At 38.3% G+C, this 22,508-nt stretch overlaps 2 protein-coding genes and 1 long non-coding RNA gene across 3 annotated transcripts in view; 1 reads left to right on the top strand and 2 right to left on the bottom strand.

Moving 5' to 3' along the window:
• Positions 1 to 3,082: 3,082 nt before the first annotated feature.
• On the bottom strand, positions 3,083 to 7,349 carry LOC120736427 (gap junction delta-2 protein). Its single transcript, XM_040036494.1, has 2 exons — positions 6,314 to 7,349; positions 3,083 to 3,327 (listed from the first exon to the last, which is right to left on the bottom strand). Exons 1-2 carry the CDS (start codon positions 7,347 to 7,349, stop codon positions 3,083 to 3,085), a joined length of 1,281 nt encoding a protein of 426 aa, XP_039892428.1.
• A 3,853-nt stretch (positions 7,350 to 11,202) lies between these two features.
• vezf1b (vascular endothelial zinc finger 1b) overlaps positions 11,203 to 22,508 on the top strand; it is a 36,337-nt gene continuing 25,031 nt past the window's right edge. The window contains exons 1-2 of the mRNA XM_040036478.1: positions 11,203 to 11,334; positions 17,227 to 17,984. Of these exons, the coding sequence (XP_039892412.1) occupies positions 11,302 to 11,334; positions 17,227 to 17,984 (791 nt within the window). The 5' untranslated portion in view covers positions 11,203 to 11,301. The remainder of the gene's footprint in view (positions 11,335 to 17,226; positions 17,985 to 22,508) is intronic.
• Positions 15,350 to 22,013, bottom strand: LOC120736421. The gene is made up of 2 exons (XR_005696500.1): positions 21,946 to 22,013; positions 15,350 to 15,458 (listed from the first exon to the last, which is right to left on the bottom strand). It is a non-coding gene; the product is annotated as an uncharacterized LOC120736421 (long non-coding RNA).

The following is a 22,508-nucleotide window of genomic DNA, read 5'->3' as shown; positions in this document are numbered from 1 at the left end:
GGCCATCATGCAGTTCAGCATCCTTAATGGTTCTGCTATAAACTGGTAGGGGAGCCTTTCAGTGCATCCTTTCAGAGGAGGCTGGAGGAACTCTGAAAGGTTGGAGGCACACAAACATGTATTCACATATTCCACAGTTATTTACAGTTTACCATTTTGATTTTCTCATCCCGTGGACAATAAAACACATGAATGCAGGTTTATTGTTAAATTTTGTAAAGCTTATTTAACATATCCAGCTGCAGCCTCACTGTGATCCTGAACTGGAACTGCTGAAGCAGTTAAGATCATACATCAACTAACTGTATTTATCCAAACAGGCTGAACTAATCGAGGTTCACTGAATTAGAGACTTTAAAGAGTTTTTTCTATGTAGGAATGTGTCGTACTGATATACCTGCAAACTTGACAAAACTGCTGTTTTTCAGACTACATGTGTTAGGAGCTGGGATGGCATGTGTGCTTGCATTTCCTTTTTTGGAGCAGGTAGGCGAGGCAATGATCCTCAGGGTTCTCTAGGCACATCTGTGGAACATCATCAGATGGGCTATTTAAAGAGCAAGTATCAGATTATTTTCTTAGCCTAAGTGGTAATGAGCCAGCCATCTTTATATTTAACTACGTTCATCAAGGTATTCATGGATTCCCTCATTCTGTGTTTCCTGCCAGCTTGACTTCCCCATCTTCCAGCTCTACTGTGCTTTGGATACATCAACTCAGGACCCCGCAACCCAGCTCACCCGCATGATCACTGGACCACGTCTGTCTCCACCACGGCTCCCTGCCCTTGCCCCAGTACAGAGTAAACATGTCACAAGTAAGCTCTCCTCAGGTACGTAAACTGCTCTCCTATGCCCTGTTTCGTTTACTCGCAAACCTCATGCTCCTTTTCCCTCTCTAGATAGTTAGAGTTTCCCACCAGCACATCTCCCTCGCCTCACCATCTTGTGTTTCCCGTGACTACACTGTAAAAAAAAAAAACCTCCAGTTGTGGTTGTCTGAGTAAACTGCCACTTGGGTCCACTTTTATTTCACCTAACAACATGTAGCTATCCTTGTATGTCAGTTTTATGTGACACAATTACTTCTTATGTTTGTTTTCTCATTGTTATAATTGGTAATTACTTACATTTTGATTAGATACTTTGAGTTCACAAATGATCCGATTCCACAATTGGAATACAATGTATCAATGCTGCAGGGGGGTTGACTATCCCAGCTGCCACAGGGCAAAGGCAAGACAGACTGCCAGTATATGCACGGAGCTAACACAATGTATGTGATAGAAAATCCACTGAAATGTACAGCCTCACAATGCTGGACTTGGGATGAAACCCTTCATGCATGGTAAGGTGCTTCCTTCTCTTGATATCAGTGGGTTCTATCTCCTCTTTTGGCCAGCTTATTATCCCAGCAGAGTACCTGATCATGGGCAAGGCATAGGTGTTGATAGCCCGGATCTTGTTCTTACTGTTCAGCTGACTCCTCAAGAGTTGCCTGACCCTCTGCAGGCCCTCTGACCCTCTGGTTGCAGCTTTCTTAGCGGCCTCTTCATGGTTCCCATTTGCCTGTGGGATCCCCAGGTACTTATAGCTGTCCTCTATGTCTGCAATGTTGCCTTCTGGCCATTTGATCCCGGCCCCGCTGGTGTTTTTATTCAAGATTTTACCGACTTTTTATCTTCCATTATTAAACTTGAGAAGGTCTTAATGATTGGGGATTTCAACCTCCACGTAGATGATCTTAGCTGTAGCATGGCCTCTGACTTTCTATCCATTACAGACTCTTTTAATTTTATTCAGCATGTCTCTGGACCCACCCATGTTAAAGGCCACACCTTGGACCTTGTGTTTTCTCTTGGCTTAGACATAACTAATGTGTGTGTTAATGACGTACAAGTGAGTAACCATTCCTGTGTTACTTTTAATCTTAGCTTCCCTCTGTACACACCACCTTCTAATCTCATGTTCCATAAGTGGTTCATAAATCAGGATGTTGCTTTGAAGTTTTCTAATATGTTGGACCCTCATGTGATCAGTGGCTGCACTGATGCTGATGTTGCTACACAGTGTTTTAACAGTCACTGCTTGGAAATTTTAAATTCAGTGGCACCTATGAAATCTGTCATTGTTGCCTCAAAAAGAGCTCATCCATGGATAAATGATGACGTAAGGAAGGTCAAAAGAATCTGTAAGAAAGTAGAACGCCTTTGGAAATCAACTAAATTCGAAGTTCACAGGTTCCACCTTAGGGAACTTTGGGTTTCCTTACATGAAACCATATCTGCTCTTGCTCTTGACGAAGGCGGTCACACTTTTCTCCTCTCCTCCTCCTCCTCTCCCTTAGCTTCTCTGCTTAGCCTCTTATGTCCTTGTCTAGTCTCGTGTTTTTTGTATTACTTTTCCCTGGAACATTCTCTCACAGTCTGTTCTCTAAAACCTAAAAGAGGAATTATGGATTGGATCAACTGGTCCCTAAATGCAATTGACACCCCTTTCTCAACGAGAAGTTTGGGCTTGGGTGAGCCTGAGTGCTGAAGATATCTACCTATTCTGAACCATGGTAATAGGGTTCTGGCTGATCGGAGCTGGCTTGGACCTGTCTTTATCCTGTTTTCCTTCTCTCACCCCAACCGGTCGCAGCAGATGACCGCCGACCGCCCCTCCCTGAGCCTGGTTCTGCCCGACGTTTCTTCTTGTTAAAAGTGAGTTTTTCCTTCCCACTGTCGTCAAAGTGCTTGCTCATAGGGGGTCACATGATTGTTGGGTTTTTCTCTGTATCTATTATTGTACGATCTACTGTACAATATAAAGCGCCTTGAGGCGGCTGTTATTGTGCTATATAAATAAAATTGAATTGAATTGAATTGAATTGAATTGAATTGAATTGAATTGAATTGCAATCAATCCAGGCAGTGCACAGGTTGGTCAGTCTAGTCTTGTAGTCTCAGCTGACTGCTCAGTCTACCAGTAGCTGGTATTGCCAATTCCTTTCTGTGCCCCGCTCATGTATTGAACCATGTGCAAGTTCATCTTAGCTCCTATGATGCCTGACAGGAGCTTCCATATAGTACTGAGGCAGGTTAGTGGCCGGTAGTTGGATGGGACCCTTCCGGAGGTCCTTGGGGATCAGGACCGTCCGGGCTTCGGTTAGCCATTCCAGGTGTCTCATCGACTAGCAGCTGGTTCATCTGTGCTGCCAGAAGTTCACGGAGTGCAGTCAGCTTCTTCAGCCAGTAGGCATGAACTATGTCAGGGCCTGATGCTGTCCCACTCTTCATACTGGAGACCTTCATACTGGAGGTCTGCTCTTTAGATCCACTAGCCACTGAGCATTGCCATTATGGGTTTCGTCCTTCTTAATGCTCTTCCAGTATTGCTCAGTCTCCACCCTTTGCGGGGCTGTTCTCATATTGTTCCCTAGGATTCCCATAGGTGGATTCCCATTCATTTGCTATGGCGGTCACTTTTCTGACCGGGAACACCACAGATCTAACAAAGTTGATTAAAACACTCAAAATTCAACGAAAGAGGTGCTCATCACTTTTATATGTTCAAGTGCATAGTGTGGAGGATGTCATAAGGACTCGAGGTAATCGGATGTAAAACACAATATTTATGAGTTTTTTCATTTGTAAATCGGTCGGATTTGACCCGAACACAACAGGAAGGTTAACTATATCTATATTTATCTTAAGATAAGATAAGACAAGATAAGATAACCTTTATTACTCCCATGCGTGGGAAATTTGTTTTGTTACAGCAGTGGACAGAGCAAAGTTACATAGAAAAATTAGAAGAAAAAAAACATTGGAATAAGATATCAATAAGATACTGTACACAACTGTACACAATAGAATAGAATAAAATAAAATGCTATATACAATTGAGTAAAATACAACGATGCCAGAAAAGATTATTGCACTTAGTGTTATTGCACATGTGTGGATGTGTGTGTTTGATCAGTCAAAGTCTTTATTGTGGAGTCTGACAGCAGTGGGGAGGTAAGACCTGCGAAATCTCTCCATCCCACATCGTGGGTGCCGCAGCCACTGAAGGAGCTGCTCAGTGCTGTCACAGTCTGCTGTATGGGGTGGGAGATGTTGTCCAACAGGGATGACAGCTTAGCCACCTTTCTCCTGTCACTCACCACCTCCACTGGGTCCAGAGGGCATCCTAGAACAGAGCTGGTCCTTCTGATCAGCCTGTTCAATCTCTTCCTGTCCCCAGCAGAAATACTGCTGCCCCAGCAGACCACACCGTAAAAGATGGCTGAGGCCACCACAGAGTCATAGAAGGTCTTCAGGAGTGGGCCCTTCACTCCAAAAGACCTGAGTCTCCGCAGCAGGTACAGCCTGCTCTGCCCTTGCCTGTAGAAGGCATCTGAATTATGAGTCCAGTCCAGTTTATAATATTTATCTATTGATAAATGTTTTATTACTTCATTTTATATGGGTTCTTGACTTTTGTTGTATGTATGCTGCTTTGACAACTCAACTTCCCTCAGGGATTAATGAAGTCTGTCTGATTCTGATTCTGATATATTTGTGTTGGACAAAGTGTGAACACTGAGACGAAATACCCTTTGTAAAAGCCCACACACTTCTTAACATTGTAAAACTATCGGCACAAACAGCACTGTAGAAAAATACAGGCAGCCAGTGTGTCTTTCTAACCAGTCAGAGAGCTCCTTAATTTGCATTAGTTTTTTTCTAGGGACCAAAAGAACTACAGAAATTCTAAATAGTTTAGCTAATCTGATAGGTAATCTGTTAGCTAATCCTAATTGATCTCAAAGCTATACATTAGCTAACATAACGAGCTAACAAGAAAGGGAAATGCAGTAAGGAAATGGTTTTGAAAATGAGAAGTGGAATCCCCATTTTAAATGTCAGAAATAAATCTGTATTCATAATTAAAAATTTTTATATCCATTTATTATTTTCTCTTTTTAAATTGCATTTTCAAAAAGACTTTGAAAATCAGCTTTTTAATTAAAAATTAGAAAAATAAAAAATTAAGAGATTAATTTTGAATTTTGAATTTAAATGAATTTACTAATGTACTTTATTGTACAATTCATGATGAAAGCACAAAACTCTTTATTTCATGACTCATCTGGACTGCCACAGTACTTCAGTCCATGTTTGTCAGGAAGGGCATTTCGTCTAAAAAAGAAAATCAAGCATGTGAAGCTACCTTCTGTGGCAACCCACTGTCAAAAGGGAGCAGCTAAAAGTTCTTTTTTTAAATTTTAAAATTAAATTTCTACATGCAGCAACAAACTATTACACTGACCACAATTTTTAGGTGTTCCTGAGTTACGATAGTGAATTTCAATTCAGATGCATGTGTGTAATGCAGTAGTGCCTGAAGGCCCAAATTAGACAACCATTAGATATTGACATGAAGTGTTGTGTGGAATGTAGGGTTTAATTGTGCACCCAAATGCAGTACACTGAAGACTGAAGTAACATAAAGCAACATTTTATTTCTGGTGATTGCCAAGGTGTACAAAGTGCAAAAGGAATAAGTGACGTTTCACTGGATAGTGCAACAGAACCATACTTAAATAAATACATATAAGGAGCAACACAAGGCAATCTATAACAATTCTAAGAAGCCCACTGACAATGCAGATTACAGCCCCCTCAACATTCACCTACTATACACTCCAATAATAAAAATATACACATGCTTTAAATCCAAAATGGAGCAAAGTTGTACATACAGATTTAAATTAGCATTAGCAATTCACCAAATTTCACATTTTTAACTTTTTATACATGTCTTTGTGAAACTTGCAACTGTCAATTGTATATAGTGATTGAATCATTTGCATTGTGATTTTTTTTTCATATTTTTTGAACTCTTGGATCTCAAAATGTTAAAATAATAAAGTTTTAGATACAAGATACTGCAAATGAAATTTCCCTGGTCCAGTTATGAGTTATTACATGTCTAGTAATATCATTCCATGACTCCAGGTTTCCAAACAAAGTGTTCTTTGCATAATGATGTACTTTTGGTGTTTAAGAGGTATTAGCTGGGTTACTTTAGAGCACTAGATTTCACAATAGCTAAAACTAATAGTAGAGCCCCACACAGAAAGTCCCTCCCATAATATATTCAATTATTTAAATGAAAAGCAATTTTTAAAAAAGGGGTACGCTAGGCCTTAGTTCCCTTTTCAGTCCGTTTTTTTTTTTTACAAAGCTAATACAAATACAAAAAATTTCTCTCTCATAGCCAAGACTTCCTAGTCCATCCCAGCCTGGCCATATTAGCCAGTTTAACTTTTACTTTGTCTTTACTGTCTGGACTTCTCTTGGAGGTGCATTCCACAGTTGAGTCTGTTTCAAACGAGATAGCTGGGGCATGTCCAAGTAGGCTTCCTTTCTTTTCCTGGGCCATGGTTGCTTGAGTCTGCAGAAACACCTGACCCCTCACAGAATGCCTGAGTTGCAGCATCAGGGGGTTATGGTTTGAGTATAATTTGACAGGATTCTGCTCCTGACGGCAGCAGGTGGAGCAAGCTGAGCAGAGTATGCGAAAAATATAAATCCACCCCAGGTAGTGGAGCTCTGCAATGTTAAGGATGAAACAGCCCAAGCTGATGCTGAACATAAAGTTCAGGAAGATGGTCTTCTCAGTGGCACGTGATACAAAGCAGTCTGTACGAGTAGGGCAAGGATACGAGTCACAGCGATACAGGTGAGGCACTTCAAACCCAAACAAGAAGTACTGGCCGACCAGGAAGGTGATCTCCAGTACAGATCGTAGTAATACATGAAGAATGTAAATAAGAAGAACCTGGTTGGACTGCTGGGTGGGGTCCTCTCCCATTTCATCATAAGCTTCTTCCAGAAGGCTTTTCTTTACATCTTCCCTCTCACTTGTATTCCATTCCCCACTGTAATGAGGGTAGTAAGTGGGGATGTTGACCTTTAGTGCTTCCATGCCATCTTTCCTAATTTCCCCGGACCTTTGTTTGGGAACTCTCTGGGATAGCAGCTGTGTCCTCTGGCCATCAAGCTTCTCATCCTTGGCAATCTTATGCAGTACAAAAACTATGTAGAAAATAGATGGGGTAGAGACGAGTACAATTTGGAAGACCCAGAACCGTAGATGTGAAACAGGAGCAAATGTGTCATAACAGACGTTGTTGCATCCAGGCTGTTGGGTGTTACAGGTGAATTTGGACTGCTCGTCACTGTAGACAGCATCACCCACCAAGGCTACCAGCAGAATACGGAAAATGAGCAGCATAGTGAGCCAGATCTTGCCTATCACTGTAGAGTGGTTCTGGACCTCAGACAGAAAGCGACCAAGTATGGACCAGTCACCCATGGCTTAATCTTAGACAGAAAGTAAAAGGGGCTATTAATAATAGGACAACTTAGGGTGTACTCAGACTAGGTTCAACTGACTGAATATATACTAGCTTAAACCTATTGCCAATTTCTTGGTAAAATGATAAGCAGTAATATTATTCACTGATGAAGACTGATATGTAGCTGAAAACTCTGGAAAATATATTAACTTATATTAACTCACTACTGTATATATTACATTATAATATATTATATATTAGATTTTAAATACATTATAGATACAATAAAGCATTTGCCATGTAAAAACACTTTTTTGTTATCACTTAACAATTGAAATATATAAATATATTTGTTACAGTCAAGTTTGTTGAAGCATCTCAGGATCACAATTATGCTTTTAGAAACATCTGTTTTAGAGAGCAGAAAGAGACCTTTCAACAGTTCTGAGTGGTTTGTCACCGTAACTAAGTTCATTTATTGAAAACTGTATTTAGGTACAAATTTGAAGAACTTACACTTAAATATGAAAATATCTAAATATGTCTTAAATATGTACTTAATGTGTTAATTTCTACTTCTGCTGCACTTCATTTCAGAGGGAAATGTTGTGCATTTCTCTTGTAACATGGTCGACTACAGTGCAGCCTATGTAGCAACTCACCTTCATAAACTCATCTCCATATTTGCTGTGGGAAATGGCTTTGTGTGTTTCACAATTGGTCAGCCAATCGCTGTGATTGGCTTGAGTTAATTGAGGGCAGGTGTATCTGACTGTGCTCATAATCTACACTGTTTATATTCCACACTGAAAACAGTGCTGTCATATTTTTCTGTCTGCAGGTATGTGCCCCAGACTCAAGATGGCTTAGATTAAAACAGTTTATAGTAATCATTTTCTGTTATTCTGTGAAATATATAATTAATATTGGTGACTGTCAGTCTATTACGTATAGGGTGTTGAGTCTGGGGGGACAACTGCTGTTCTCTGTTGAAATTTGGACTGTATTTTTTATTCCGTTTTGCAAGTGGGACACTGAACTGTTTCATTCCCCAACTTTTATGTGATGAATATAGTACCTGGGAGTATTTTTCATTGATCTCAGTGATGTGACTATTGTTTTATATTTTACAATTTTCTGTCTATCATCTTTGCTCTTAACTGCGGCTGTCAAACCTAGAATCTTTGTATAAAACTCTCAGTTGTATTAGTTTAGGGCTAGGGTTAGGGTTTTTTGGAAATTAAAATTTACAAACAGACAAAAATTTAAAATAAAATCAAATGGCCAAAGGTTTTTGTTTTATCTGTTTTACATCTTCACCCAAAACACTTTTACTTGTTAAAATATAGGACTGGTTCATTAAGCGTATTCAGCAGCTTAACCACATTACTGATCATGCATGCTCAGGCAAATCAATAAAGCATTATAGCAAATGAAGTATTGTGAAACCTAATGTCTGACACTGGTAATATTATTGTTGTATAGTAATGGTGCTTCCCCCCCCCCTTCAAAAGAAATATATCAAGGAACCATTCTCAACCCTAAAACAGTGGATTTTACAGGAACTCATTTCAGTTTTCTTTTTTATCTTTTTTCTTTTTGTACAGTATTTAGCTCATTATTGTTATTGTAGAAAAAGCTATTTACATATTTATCTTAACTCTGATGGTGGTTTGTTTTTCTAAAATGTTTAAATTATTTATATTCTACTGAAAGGTCTCACTGAAAATCTTTATATGAATAACAACAAATCATATAGAGAAAACTTTACCTTAGGATACCCAAATTTTGGTCATTTTCAATTTTCTTCCTGGACAATAACATATTTTGTAGTGCATTTTCAGTAGACTCAGAGAAGTGTTAAAAAATACAACCATGAAAAAGCAGCATTTGAACTCAATAGAATCCCATTTGAACTCACCTAACCTTAAGGTTTGCAGCATAAATCCTCATAATGTAGCCTTTACTGCACCATTTGCATGGCTATTTTTGATTTAAAATGTTGATGAATTGAATCCCGCTGAGTGTGGAAAGAGAGAATAGACCGATCACACACATTAAGCCAGTCTATCTGAAGCTGACATTGTGCTATTTTACAAAAAGGCTGGCAATGTACAATACAACAAAGCACAATGAGTGGGCTCATTTTCTGAACACCCGGGAACTGTAAAACAAAAAGCATATGGAACAGGCTGGAAAGTAAACATAATGCAGGTCTTTGCAAAGGCTCTGCTTGAACCACCTCGAACAGTACAAGTTACAGACAAATTTTGTTACTTTCTAGACTATAGCAGGTTTCAGCTGGAGTCAGTATGTTCACATCTGTTGTATCCTTTGATAGCATGCAGCAGCGGAGTTCAAAAGGGAAAAAAATGTTTTGGTTTTTGCATATGTAATCAAGTCCCAGACTCTGTAGATCATAACACAGACTCTCTTCTCTTGTCACAGGGGCCTTAACAGTGGAAATAATTGTGCCGGAGAAGTGTTCAGGAGCAGCTTCTCCGATGAATTATGTCTTGTTCTCAAATTTGTTACTAACTTATGATTTTATACCGATTTAGAAAAAGGCTGATTTAGCTTCAGCAAAGCAGGATAAAACTAAAATACCCAGTTAGATAAATGTGAACAACATCATAAATCAAAGTAAAATAAAATGAACTGAGTACATTTATTCAAAAATAATTGATAAGTGACCTTATAGCTAATAAAACAGAAGATTGGCTGATTTAAATTTGGCTGATTTGTTGGTGAGGTGGTCAGCACTGCTGCCTCACATGAAAATCCTGGGTTTGGATCTATTGGGCTGTTTCTGCTTTCACTGCTCTGAGACCGGTTACTCTCTGTGAGTTCTGTGAAAAAAGCTAAACATGTAAGTGAGCATTCTGTGATTTATTATAGTAAATCACAGAATGACTTAAGTTCTGTATATACGTTACACAGTAAGTTCAGATCTGGAAAATTATGAATTTTGTATCGCTTTTTCGCAACACTCTTGGCCTTTAATGGCCTTTGGAGTGCAGTGCAAAGAACTTTTATAAGTTTTTAGCATTTGGCAAGTAAATGGTTGATTAATTAGAGGAATTTGTGCCATGTTTGATTTCAGACTCAACTATCAATTTTGGATTAAAGGCCTTTACACACTGAGCGTGTAACAAAAAAACAACATGAACTTCCAAATTTTCTGGATCTGAATCCGTCGCTCAATGTCACGCTTTTGTGAAAAGTTGATCCTCAAAAAACGCACTGTGAAAAAAAGAATGAAGTCAACATCAAGCAAGATGAGTTGGTCCTGATGCTTGTAAACAAGAAAAGCTAGAAATGAAGATTCTGGGTTCACTCAATTCCCAAGTGAGTGAATTATCTACTTCACTCACTTGGGAATTTTTTAGGAATAAAAAGAAAATTGCCCTCAATATCTATCAGAACCAGCTTTACTGACCAAGAATATGTGTAGATATTTATGGTCAGTAAAGCTGATACTGGCCTGGTTACTTATTAGTTCTCAATGTAACATAATAGAAAACAGACAATATTTACAATAGAAACATATATTGCATATTTATGTTTATGGTGCAGTTGTGCAGGGGGCAGAGATATTGGATTAAATTATGGAATAAATAAGGGATAGATAACTTGTTATTTGTTACTATTAACAGTACATATAAAGACTGACTAACTGAGAGAGAAGGAGAGAGAGATATAACGAAATAGTACGTACAGCACAGTTTGATTCAGCAGCACGTATGTTACATGTTTAAGTACATCTGTCTTGTAACATTTTTTTTCAGTCTCTAGTGACAAAATATATGTGAACTATATGAAAGGGGAAATATTTAAAGTAAAGTTTAAAAAAAAGTATATTGGACTTGATTTAGTCCTTGGGGTTACAGGAAGTTGTCGCTGCCATATTTAGCTGCTTTGTTGTAGATTCCTTATAGGCTTCCTTCAGATTTTAGCCCAAGTGTTGCAATGGAACCGAGCTGGAGTACGTTTTTATTTCAAGTAAGTGGCACAGTCTCCATAAACGTTTGCCATAAAGCGTAAATATTGTTTGCTAAATGGGTTTTATCCGTTTCTGAAATTACTAAGAGTTAGCCAAGAAAAACAAAGGTGTTAGCGATACCCTGCTAGATAGCTCCGCTGAGTGGTTTCCTGTAACGAACTGCTAACTAGCTTTGTCGAATCCGAGAGCTCCGGACTTTGTGTTGCCAACTTAGATACAGTATAGTCTTGGTATCAGTTAAATAGCCAGAAATCTGTGTCGGTTCATAATTTGCAATTTGTACCATTTACAGCTTAATGGTCACATTATGTGACTATAAAGCTAATTTGTAGCTCGGATTTTGGTGATGCGCGCGCTAGCAAATTAGCTTTAAGCAAAGCTTTTGCTATTGTATATAGGTAAGCTAAGCTAATAGGCTAACGGATTCGCTAACCAGACACTTTTCCCGTGTGCACCGTGGCTATTGCAATAGTACAGAGGGTTAACAAAGCAAGAAAGCGGTGGGGAGCTTAAGCTCTTGACTGGCCCCGTTAACAAGAAGTTAGCTAACCCTAGCACTATAACTAAGGGGCTACTTAGCACGCTAAGAGAAGTGATTAAATCACATGCAAGGCTCCAAACGTTACCCTTTATCTTATCAATGATCAATAGCCACGACTTACAAACTAGAAAAATAAACTATAAAGTCATCTGGTTCATTAGTTTTGTAAGTTCAGAATCAGAATCAATTCACATGCTGTTTGATCATTTAATCTTGTTTTGAGAAACGAAAAGGAGGTTGTAAATTGTATATAGTCTATATGCCGAATAAATTAAGTTTTATGAAATATTCCCATATTATAGAAGGTCGGTATTTAATTTTTGCTTAATTTTTACTGTCCGCAGTCAACTTTGTATCTGTTTAAGTATAACTGACACACACTATTTTTAGTGTATCATGTTCTCTGAACAACTGGTATTAAATCTACACTTTGTGTACATCTTAACTGCAAAACCTTAAGAAACCCTGCGCCATAACCTGATATTTTTTTTTCTAGTCTTTTCATGAGATCTGAATATAAACAGCAAGACAATATTTACCTGCATCAATATAAGATTTGTAGACATGCCAACAGTTTTTCAAATAGGAGTCTTACCATAATTAATCTATACATTGTATTAACAGTGGCAGTTGTACAATTTTTTTTTTCATTATCTTATTTAATGATGTTTAGAAGATTTGTGTGTGTGTGTATGTATGTATGTATATGTATGTATATTTATTTATTTATTTATTTATTTATTTATTTATTTATTGGAGCAGCATGATAGAGCAGCTGGCAAGCAAGCTTTATTTGTCACATACACAATCATACAGAGTACAACACGTAGTGAAATGCTTTTGTCCGAGCTGCGGACAGGCTGCAGACGTAGGGCTTGGTTTTAGCATGGGTCTATCCAGGACCCTTACTGGATACCCGCTCCAAAGGTGTGTAGTCTTACCACTACACTATCCAGCAGTCTACTCTACTTGTTGTTGCTCGGAAAGGAGGAATTTGGCCGACCCATGCCAATTGCTAAAATGCTAATACAAATGCGGTACTAAATAGTCATGATAGGTAAAGTGAGCCTTTGTGAATCAGTGAAATAGTCAAAGCAATTACACTGCGATGGTGCCAAGGTTTTAAATCAGTTCTACAGCCATCTTGACAGGGACACCTGCTGGCCATTGTGGCTATGATCACATATTGAAAATTATATTTGGTGATCATTGCAAAATTCTAAACAAAGCTATATACTATACCAGGGTTGCAGCAGAAGTCACCTGACATTCGTTCACACCACAACAAAATCAATCACATCAACATAAAAAAACATAAGCGCACAATATGCAGACACTTGCATCCTTCATTGCACTTTGTTCTTTGCTTTTAGTTCTTATTAGCTAACATTCACACACATACTCTGAGGGATGCATCGGAGACCAACCAAGGATATTTGGCATGCAGACTGTGGGAGCCAGGCATCATTGATGACCGGCTCTACCTCCTGAGCTACAGCTTCCCCCCCCACAAACTTGGCAACCTGTTGGTCATGTTGAGAAATCTGATGGCTTGTAGAATAAAGATCATTTGAACCTGCTTTTTCAACATCAATAATTATGATCAATGTATGTTTTGGAAAACTCCTTATACAACACAGTAAGAAAAGTGTTCAAATATTGAAAGAGTTAAAATAGTTAAATAATGTAATGCCAATACTACCCCCTCGTATTGTGTTAATTCAGTGCATCCAGTTCATAAAATAAAATGTATTGAGAAAAGGTTGCTAATTTCTATTTCTATTTTGATAAGTTTTGAGGATTTGAATGTTGCCTACCTTTTTAGGTAAGTTAAGCATAGGCCACAGCAATCAGTGTGGAAGATGTTTGATGCTGATAATGCTTACGGAAATTTAAAATGAATAAGAAAAGTATCAATGGCTATATTTGTCATATGTAAATGTTTGTATAGAAAAATATTAGTTTTCAAGTTGCTTTCAGGCTGGGTTGGCTTTCTGTGAGTTTGCAGTGTCATCAGGTTTTGCTCTACATTGTCAAAAACAGCCACGAAGCAGCAGGTAAGCCACCGGGATGAATTGCACCAAAATCTGAGTTAGCTGTGATCACATGATGTGGGGTTTTGGACCGCACTTTGGAACAGTGTTTCAAAACATCTGTGCTTTATAAGCTTGACACAGGGTCGAAATGTCAGTGTTGATGGTTCCTTCCTTTTTTGTAAAAAAAAAAAAAAACATGGCTGGGAGCGCCAGTGCGACCAGCCGTTCGAGTAAAAAAGAAAAAATCTCCGCAACTCTGAAAGTCTCTGTGTGGTCAACAACAGACACGCATTATATCATATCATATTTTAAGTTAAAATTTCAGCTCAGCGAAGAACTTTAATCACAGGAACTTTTTCAGTACCTTATTTTTTTTGGACTGTAAGGTGCACTTAAAATACAGACTTCATACAAATGTGTACCTTATGTATGAATTCCGGTTGTGCTTACTGACCGCGAAATGATTTTATGTGGTAACTGGCACTCAAAAATCTGTCAAAATGTTTTAAGTACGACTTTGGTAAGCTTTGAAACCGCACCACTTGATGGGTTGTTCACGCATTATGGCTACAGTAGTCAGGAGCCTTACAGAGTAATATGTACCATGCCTCAGCATAATATTACCGTTAGGGCTGGGACATATTATACCGTTCACGGTAATACCGGTACAATGATACACAACGATAAGGAAATAAAATTTCACGATAGAATTTGGGTAAAACGCGCATGTGCAGTTCCTTGGTTTTCATATGCACATTGCCGAAAAAGCATGGCGGCAACGGAGAATGAGAAGGGGGGGAAAAGCGGATTGTTGAGTGAAACAGATGACCCAGAATTGGTTTGTAAAAATGGTGCAACTTCAGTGATGTGAAACTGGTTTGGTGTTTGTCCATCAGAAACAACACGGGAATAGAGCAGCTGTGATAGAATACAGCATTAATGAATCAATGGTACAGAAGTGGAGGAAGCAAGAAGAATGAGTTGAGTAAAGTTGGACTTATCTGACTGCTTTGTTTCGCGTAATCTGCCGCGTACTTTATGGGCCGAAAAATACTTTTTTATTTGGCACACTGCAGTTTAATGTTGCAAAGCACCTCTTTTTAACTTTAGTGGATATTATACATGGTTATGCTCAGGATATTTCAGCCCATTTCCACTAGAAATGCCTTTTGGTTAAACTTTCAGCAAGGAATTTGCATTTGCACATAAATGCACATTAAAAAAACAGCTGCTTGTTTAAGTGAAAATAAATTGATGGTTTTTTTTTTGCGCTAGTAAAGTTGTGGAGTTGTATTTTGTATTTTGTCTCGCATTAATTATATCGTCAGTTATATCGTTATTGCAAATTTTCAAATGTATATAGTGATTAATATTTTTGGTCATATCGCCCTGCTCTAATTACTGTATTGTGTGTATGTAAGGACCCCAAAATGGCACCTTTTAAGAGACATGCTTACAAAGCGGATTTCAAACTAGAATGAGTTGAGTAAAGTTTGACTTATCTGACTGTTTGGTTTTGCTTAATGCGCCTTATGATCCAGTGCACCTTATGATCCAAAAAATATGGTAACTTATGTTTCTTGTAAAAATGTGCTCCAAATAAAGAAGTTTGTTGACAAGATTGTTAGTTAATCATATACAAGTCAATATTGCCTGTATGGACAGCAATTATTTATTTATTTTTTTTAAAGTGTACATTTAAATCTGCGGTGTTAAACGATGCAGTTGAAAACTTCGGGTGCACCTAAGAAAAAAAAGTTAGGCGCACCAGTGCAGGGCATGCAGTCTGACAACATCACATTTTAGTACCTGCTCAGATTGCTTGGAACACCCATTCGAGCAGGTACTATTTTAGTACCTAGTACCAGGTACTATGACCTAATTGGAAAAACCTGAAACCTGTGGTAAATATGTACCAGTGACTGTAGAAAAGATTGCCGACTTGGTTGCACTTCTTCCCATTATACAAAAATGAAGCCAAAATGTCCTGTTTGTGGAAGCTGCCATGTTGCACTTTTGAAGCCAGAATCTGCGCAGTAGTGACTTGAGGTGTAGTGGCTGCCTCGTGCTCCTGCCCACACACCCGCACACATACATTTAGTTTTAGTTTCATTTAAGTTCAATGATTTATTTATTTATTTATTTATTTTTAATCAAGCCAAAGCTTCAGTTTAATTATTTCATTTGTCATCTCATCCGATAAGTGCTGCAGATAATCACCAGAACAGAAAATGTTTGTATCATCAGCAAATGGTACCCCTTTTTTTTTACCACTTTGAACACTTTACAAATGTCATTAATGTATAAGTTTAAGAATTTGGGGCCTAAAACTCACCCCTGCAGTACACCACAAGCAGTGTCCATACATAAGGAGCAACAACCATTTAATTTCAAACTCCTTCCTGTCTCTTAAAAAAACTCAAACCCAATTTAAAATTACCCCCTGGTGTCCTTTATTTCAGTACAATAGCACATGTATGGCTTTAGTTTTTGTTGGTTTTTCCCCACATACTGTATGACCTTAAAAATCAGTAGTAGTAGTAGTAGTAGTAGTAGTAGTAGTAGTAGTAAAAAAAAAAAAAGTCTTTTACTCTGAAAACCACAAACGTATTTAATGAACCTTTTACTCCTCAGCCGTAAAAGACTGATATGGGGTATTGTCGTCGCCCTACTAGGCGGGCGGCATGAGCACCCAAGTTTGTGAATGTGAAAACTCAAGAATGAAGTCACCTAGCTTTTTCACCATATATCAGGAGTGGGCAACTCCAGGCCTCAAGGGCCAGTGTCCTGCAGGCTTTAGATATCACCCTGGATCAACACACCTGAATCACATGATTAGTTCATGTGTTGGATCAAAGACATATCTAAAACCTGCAGGACACCGGCCCTCGAGGCCTGGAGTTGCCCACCCCTGCCATTGCTGCATTTACTAAGTTTCAAATGAATTCGAATCCCGGTGACCTTGACCCCAAAGTTAAGGTTAGAAGTCACATTTTCTGAAAATCTTGTGAATGTGATAACTCGAGAACAAGGCAGCGTAGGATTTTTAAATTAATACCGATAGGTATGTCTACAAGGAGGCTATAGGGTAGCACTGGTGGTCATCAGTATTTTTTATTTTTTTTTATTTTTTTTTTGAAATTCTATTTATTAATGTTTTTTAATTTGTAGCATTTCTATGATCCTCATGACCGTTAGAGTAGATACACAGTACTTTCTTAACTTTACTAATCCTTGATGATATGTGTATCTATTAACATAATTTTCAAAGGTCCTCTTCTTGATTTTTATTTTGTTTTATTTTGTTATTACAGCAGGCCAATGAGGCTCTGCATCACCAACACCAAGTAGCTGGAAACAGCCTGTTGCCTCTTCTTAATTCTGGGACAGAGCCACCTGATCAGAAACCAGTGCTGCCAATCCCATTGGACCAGAAACCACCTGTCAGTGCTACAGAACTTCTTAAAGACAATGTGGCTACTGGGGCTGTTGGAGGAGGTGGTGAAGTGGCTCCAGTTGCTGTGGTTAAAAAGGAACCTAAGTCAAAGACTCCCTTTATCTGTGGCTACTGCAGCAAAGCTTTCCGGGACAGCTACCATCTACGGCGGCACGAGTCTTGCCACACTGGCGTTAAGATGGTGTCACGGCCTAAGAAGGCTCAGACTGCTCCTACCATGGTGCCACTCATATCCACTGTACCACGTGAGAATAGTGGAAATCCGTCATACATAACTACTGTAGCCACAGGTGTCCTGACTACAGCAACAACATCAGCATCCACAGGCACTAGCAGCATGACCCCAATGCAACACCAACAACTACAGAGCATCCCTAAAAAGCCTCCCAAGCCAGTGAAAAAGAACCATGGTTGTGACATGTGTGGTAAGGCCTTCAGAGATGTGTATCACCTCAATCGCCACAAGCTGTCACACTCAGACGAAAAGCCGTTTGAATGTCCCATCTGTCAGCAGAGGTTTAAAAGGAAGGATCGCATGACATACCATGTCCGCTCCCATGATGGGGGAGTTCACAAGCCCTACATCTGTTCTGTCTGTGGGAAGGGCTTCTCTAGGTATGTGGTTCTGATTTCTCTATTGTTATAGTTCTTCTAAATTTGTACAATATAAGGAATCATAATTGTTACACTACACTGTTTTTGAGGGATCACACTAATAGCCAGCCCCCCCAAAAAATCACCTCAACTTTATATTTCAGTTTTAGGCTGTAGACAGGCTGCTGTCGCACTGTTTTTTCCATTTGAGGGTACACACTGTTTTGGTTTTTTTTTTTTTTTTTGTTTGTTTTTGGGGGGGGGGGGGGGGGGTGTTGTTGTTTTTTTTTCTCTTTTCTTCATTTACGTATTTATTTCTGTCATTATTCATGAGTGCATATGTAATATCCCAATGCCAGTATTGACAGAGGACAGAAAAATGGGGGGGGGGATATGAAAGAATAAGAGGGCAGAGCAACTATTGCAGAAAGAAAAAATTTATATCTCAAACAAGTGGCACCTAAAAAGAAAAGGGGCCTAAGCCACTAGTCTTGTGTCGGTTGCAAACGAAACGGCTCCTAGAGTCGGATCTTTGAAGTGAACGAAGGGTGTTTTTTTTTGTTTGTTTGTTTTTCTTTCTCTCACCCTCTCTCTCTCTCTCTCTCACTTTTTTTTTTTTTTTTGTGTGTCGCTTCACGCCCACGTGAGCCTTGTATTTGCCGTGAACGGGGGGGGGGGGGGGGGGTAGTTACACTCCCAATAGCAGAGGAACAGAGCAGGTGGGAGAGAGAGAGAGCGCCAGGGGCAGCAACAAGAGACAACATCATCACATTAGAAAGGTATAGTAATCCACAACTAGTTGTATCATCCACAACTATTTTCAGTTGTGGATGATAAAGGATTCAGAAAGTTTATTCATGCAGGGAATCCTATGTGTGTAATTCCAAGCAGGAAAACACTCTTCCAAAAAATCATCACAGGCCTATATGATAGAGAACGTGCATCTTCTTTTTGTTTTGCATATTTTAATTTATATTTTATTGTGTTGTGGTTTGCAGTGTTTTGTGTTGTTTCACTTTAAATTTGTTTAAAAGGAAAAAGCTGAAAATTTAAATAGAAGTTGAAATGTAAATATTGTTTTTTTTGTATTTTATAATTTATTTTTTACATTTTATGTGGAGTGACCGGTCAAAGCGGGCACGCTTCATTTTGCGTAACTATTTTTAAATCCCTGTAAAACTGCAACCACATAAGCTAGAGCAATAATTTTTTTTTTTTTGGCATATGAAACCAGAGGAATTGTACTTACATTTCATGCCATCACCTTGTCCCAAGTCATGGTTTCCTTCCACATATGGCCTAGCAAAAATTTCCTAAAAAGCATTTGTAGCAACAAAAACATAATATTCTAGAAACATGCTTTGCCGATCCAATCAGCTGTTCATAACACTTCCTACGTTGGAATAGACGTCAGCGTGAACTATCGCATGTCTGCCATTGCCTGCCCAAAACCTGAAGTTATGTAAATGTAGTTTCTTGCCTTCGGGGCCGTATAAGCCTATACTGGTGCTTTTAAATCATGTTGACTTGATGCTTTTCTGTATCGTTTCTGGGATGCTTAGAACTCAAATTGCACTGCTGGAAATAGTTTATTTTGATGCACATGCTGGTTTTTGTTTTGTTTTTTTTGTTTGTTTGTTTTGCAAATTTACATTATAATATTTATTTTCGATTTTCCTGCAGTATATTAAAATTGATGTGTCTCCAAAAAAACAAAAAAAAAAAACTATGAAGACACTCAAAATAAATTTCCTGTGGTGGGAAACTGTTTTGTAACTTTTTTGTATTTACAGTTTTGAGGGATAAACCACTTAAATTTCTCGAACTAGAAATATGTTTTGTTTTGTTTGTTTTTTTTTAAAAAAAAAAAAAAAAAAGATTTTCAATTTTGTTTTTTTTGTAGTTTATTGCACTTTCTTGTAATTTATGTAGTTACTATAGACTTAATGCATACATATTATTAACATTTGGGATATAACAATTGTATTGATGTTTAGCAACTTGAAATGCTCCCAAAAATGGTACTACAGCATGTAAAAACATAAAAATAAGCTCTGGCGGACTTGGACTCTATGCTAGGTCTTAAAGGGATAAATAAAAGCATATTTATGTATAAACATATATAAATAAAAAAACATTTTTTTTTACATTAGTAATTCATTTTGTGCATAAATTTATATTGTTGCTGATAATAAATTAATTAACAAAGCAACAAAACAACCTGAAGAGCCGGTTGGGATCCAAAAGATTTGGCTCTTTTTAGTGAATGGAGCCGAAGCAGAGTTGAGTATGTGGGTTGCGCACAAAAAAAAAAATTAACAGATCTCCACTGCCAATGCTAAACAACCTATTCTGCGATGGACTCTTCTTTGGTGTCATTTCTTGGATTGAATAATTGAAGTTTAAAGAAAGACATATTGGCAATTTAACAATTTATTCATTTAACAAACAATGGTCAGAAGCATGTGGAAGAACCATATATATCCATAACAGCCTGGCACCACCTCTTCATTCTTGTCATCAGCTTAGTTCCTGCTTGGGGATGGCATTTCATTCTTCAACGAGAATTTTTCACAAGTCGGTCAACATTGTTGTGTATGTTACTCTGGCATGAACAGCACATCCAAGCTCATTCCACAAGTGTTCAGTGGGGTTGAGGTCAGCACTGCAAGCAGACTATTCCAGCCCCTCCAACTCAAAATTCTCTGATAAGCCCTGTTTTGTGTGGACGAGCATTGTCATCTTGGAGGATATACAGTCCCGATCACCAGTTTAAGACTACTTGAAAATGGCCAAAAAATAATAATTTGCATGGTTGGATCTTAACATGGTTCCAATCTAGTGCTGGGCCATATTATACCGTTCACGGTAATACCGGTACAATGTTAGGCAACGATAAGAAAATGAAATATCGCGATAGAATATGGGTAAATGCGCAGTGCCTTTTTGTTTTCATACACACATGAACGAAAAAGTATGGTGGCAACGGAGAATGAGAAGGGAGAAAGCAGATCGTTGAGTGAAACGGATGAACCAGAATTGGTTTGTAAAAATGGTGCCACTTCAGTGATGTGGAACTGGTTTGGTGTTTATCCATCAGATACCCACCAAAGCACTTTTTCTTTTCTTTTTTTTTTTTTTTTGGTAGAACATGCAAGCAGGCGTTGTTATTGCCGTATTTGTCAGACTAAGGTGCTCGTCAATCTGGGAGTAATCTGGGTCCTAAACTCCGTCCACTTCAGGTCCCAAAGTCAAACGAACACTGCAGCATCACTGAGAGTTAAAAACTGTCTAAATTCTTTCATCTTTAATAAAATGATCAGCATTGCTGCTTTACCAGGTGTAACTATGAAGTTTAACATCCAGGCATCTATGAAAACAGAATTTATTACATTTAACGGAGTTAGAAGTTAGCAGGAAGTTACCGGAAGTTAGCTCGCTAGTTTCGCTAGTTACCTAAGCATGATATAGCATGTTCTGACTGAGAGATTTCTGAAAAAATTCAAACGTACTGCTCTGCTATCACTTCCAACATAAATGAAGACAGGAAACTAAAGAGCAGTGACATTTGTAGGGTTACTGAAGTTGGGCTAGCTGGTATATAATGATGTGCTACGTGATCGCTAGCGACACAGCTATGTTTGCATAACAAACACAGTGAAGCTGGAGGGTCAACGCTAACACTTTCCACTCAATAAAAGTTAACGTGAAGGTTCCTGATGGTTAGAGACAAATGCAATCTCATGGCAGGATGCTGTAAACGGGCCAAACTTCAGTTAGAAGAACAACTGAGGTAATCCATCCACAATACGAGGTTAGTCATTAATATACTGCAACAACATGGGAATAGAGCAGCTGTGATAGAATACAGCATTAATAAATCAATGGTACAGAAGTGGAGGAAGCAAGAAGAATGAGTTGAGTAAAGTTTTATTTATCTGACTGCTTTGTTTCGCGTAATGTGCCTTATAATCCTGTGCACCTTATGGTCCGAAAAATGCGTATTTGACTTTTTTATTTGGCACACTGCAGTTTAATGTTGCAAAGCACCTCTTTTTAACTTCAGTGGATATTATACATGGTTATGCTCAGGATATATCAGCCCATTTCTACTGGAAATGCCTTTTGGTTAAACTTTCAGCAAGGAATTTGCATTTACACTGTTACATTTTTATATAGCTTTAATACACATAAAAACAGCTGCTTGTTTAAGTGAAAATAAATGAATGGGGGGGTTTTGTGCACTAGTAAAGTTGTGGAGTTGTATTTTGTATCGCATCAATTATATCGTCAGTTATATCGTTATTGCAAATTTTCAAATACATATCGTGATAAATCTTTTCGGCCATATCGCCCTGCTCTAGTTCCAAGTTGAGCTCCAACGTGCAACAAGAAATGGGAGTCAGACAAAACATTTTTAGGAGCATGCAGTTTATTGAAAACAAGAATGAAACTGCTGATCAAAAGTTTAGGACCACACCTCCAAAAAAAAAAACCCACAGAAATTAGAGTTTCAAACATGAACTCAGTAGTGAGTAGCTCCAA

This window comes from Simochromis diagramma, unplaced genomic scaffold (assembly GCF_900408965.1).
Source record: "Simochromis diagramma unplaced genomic scaffold, fSimDia1.1 OVJJ01000324.1, whole genome shotgun sequence".
NCBI classification, from domain to species: Eukaryota; Metazoa; Chordata; class Actinopteri; order Cichliformes; family Cichlidae; genus Simochromis; species Simochromis diagramma.
This window is presented reverse-complemented; position numbering and strand designations above follow the sequence as displayed.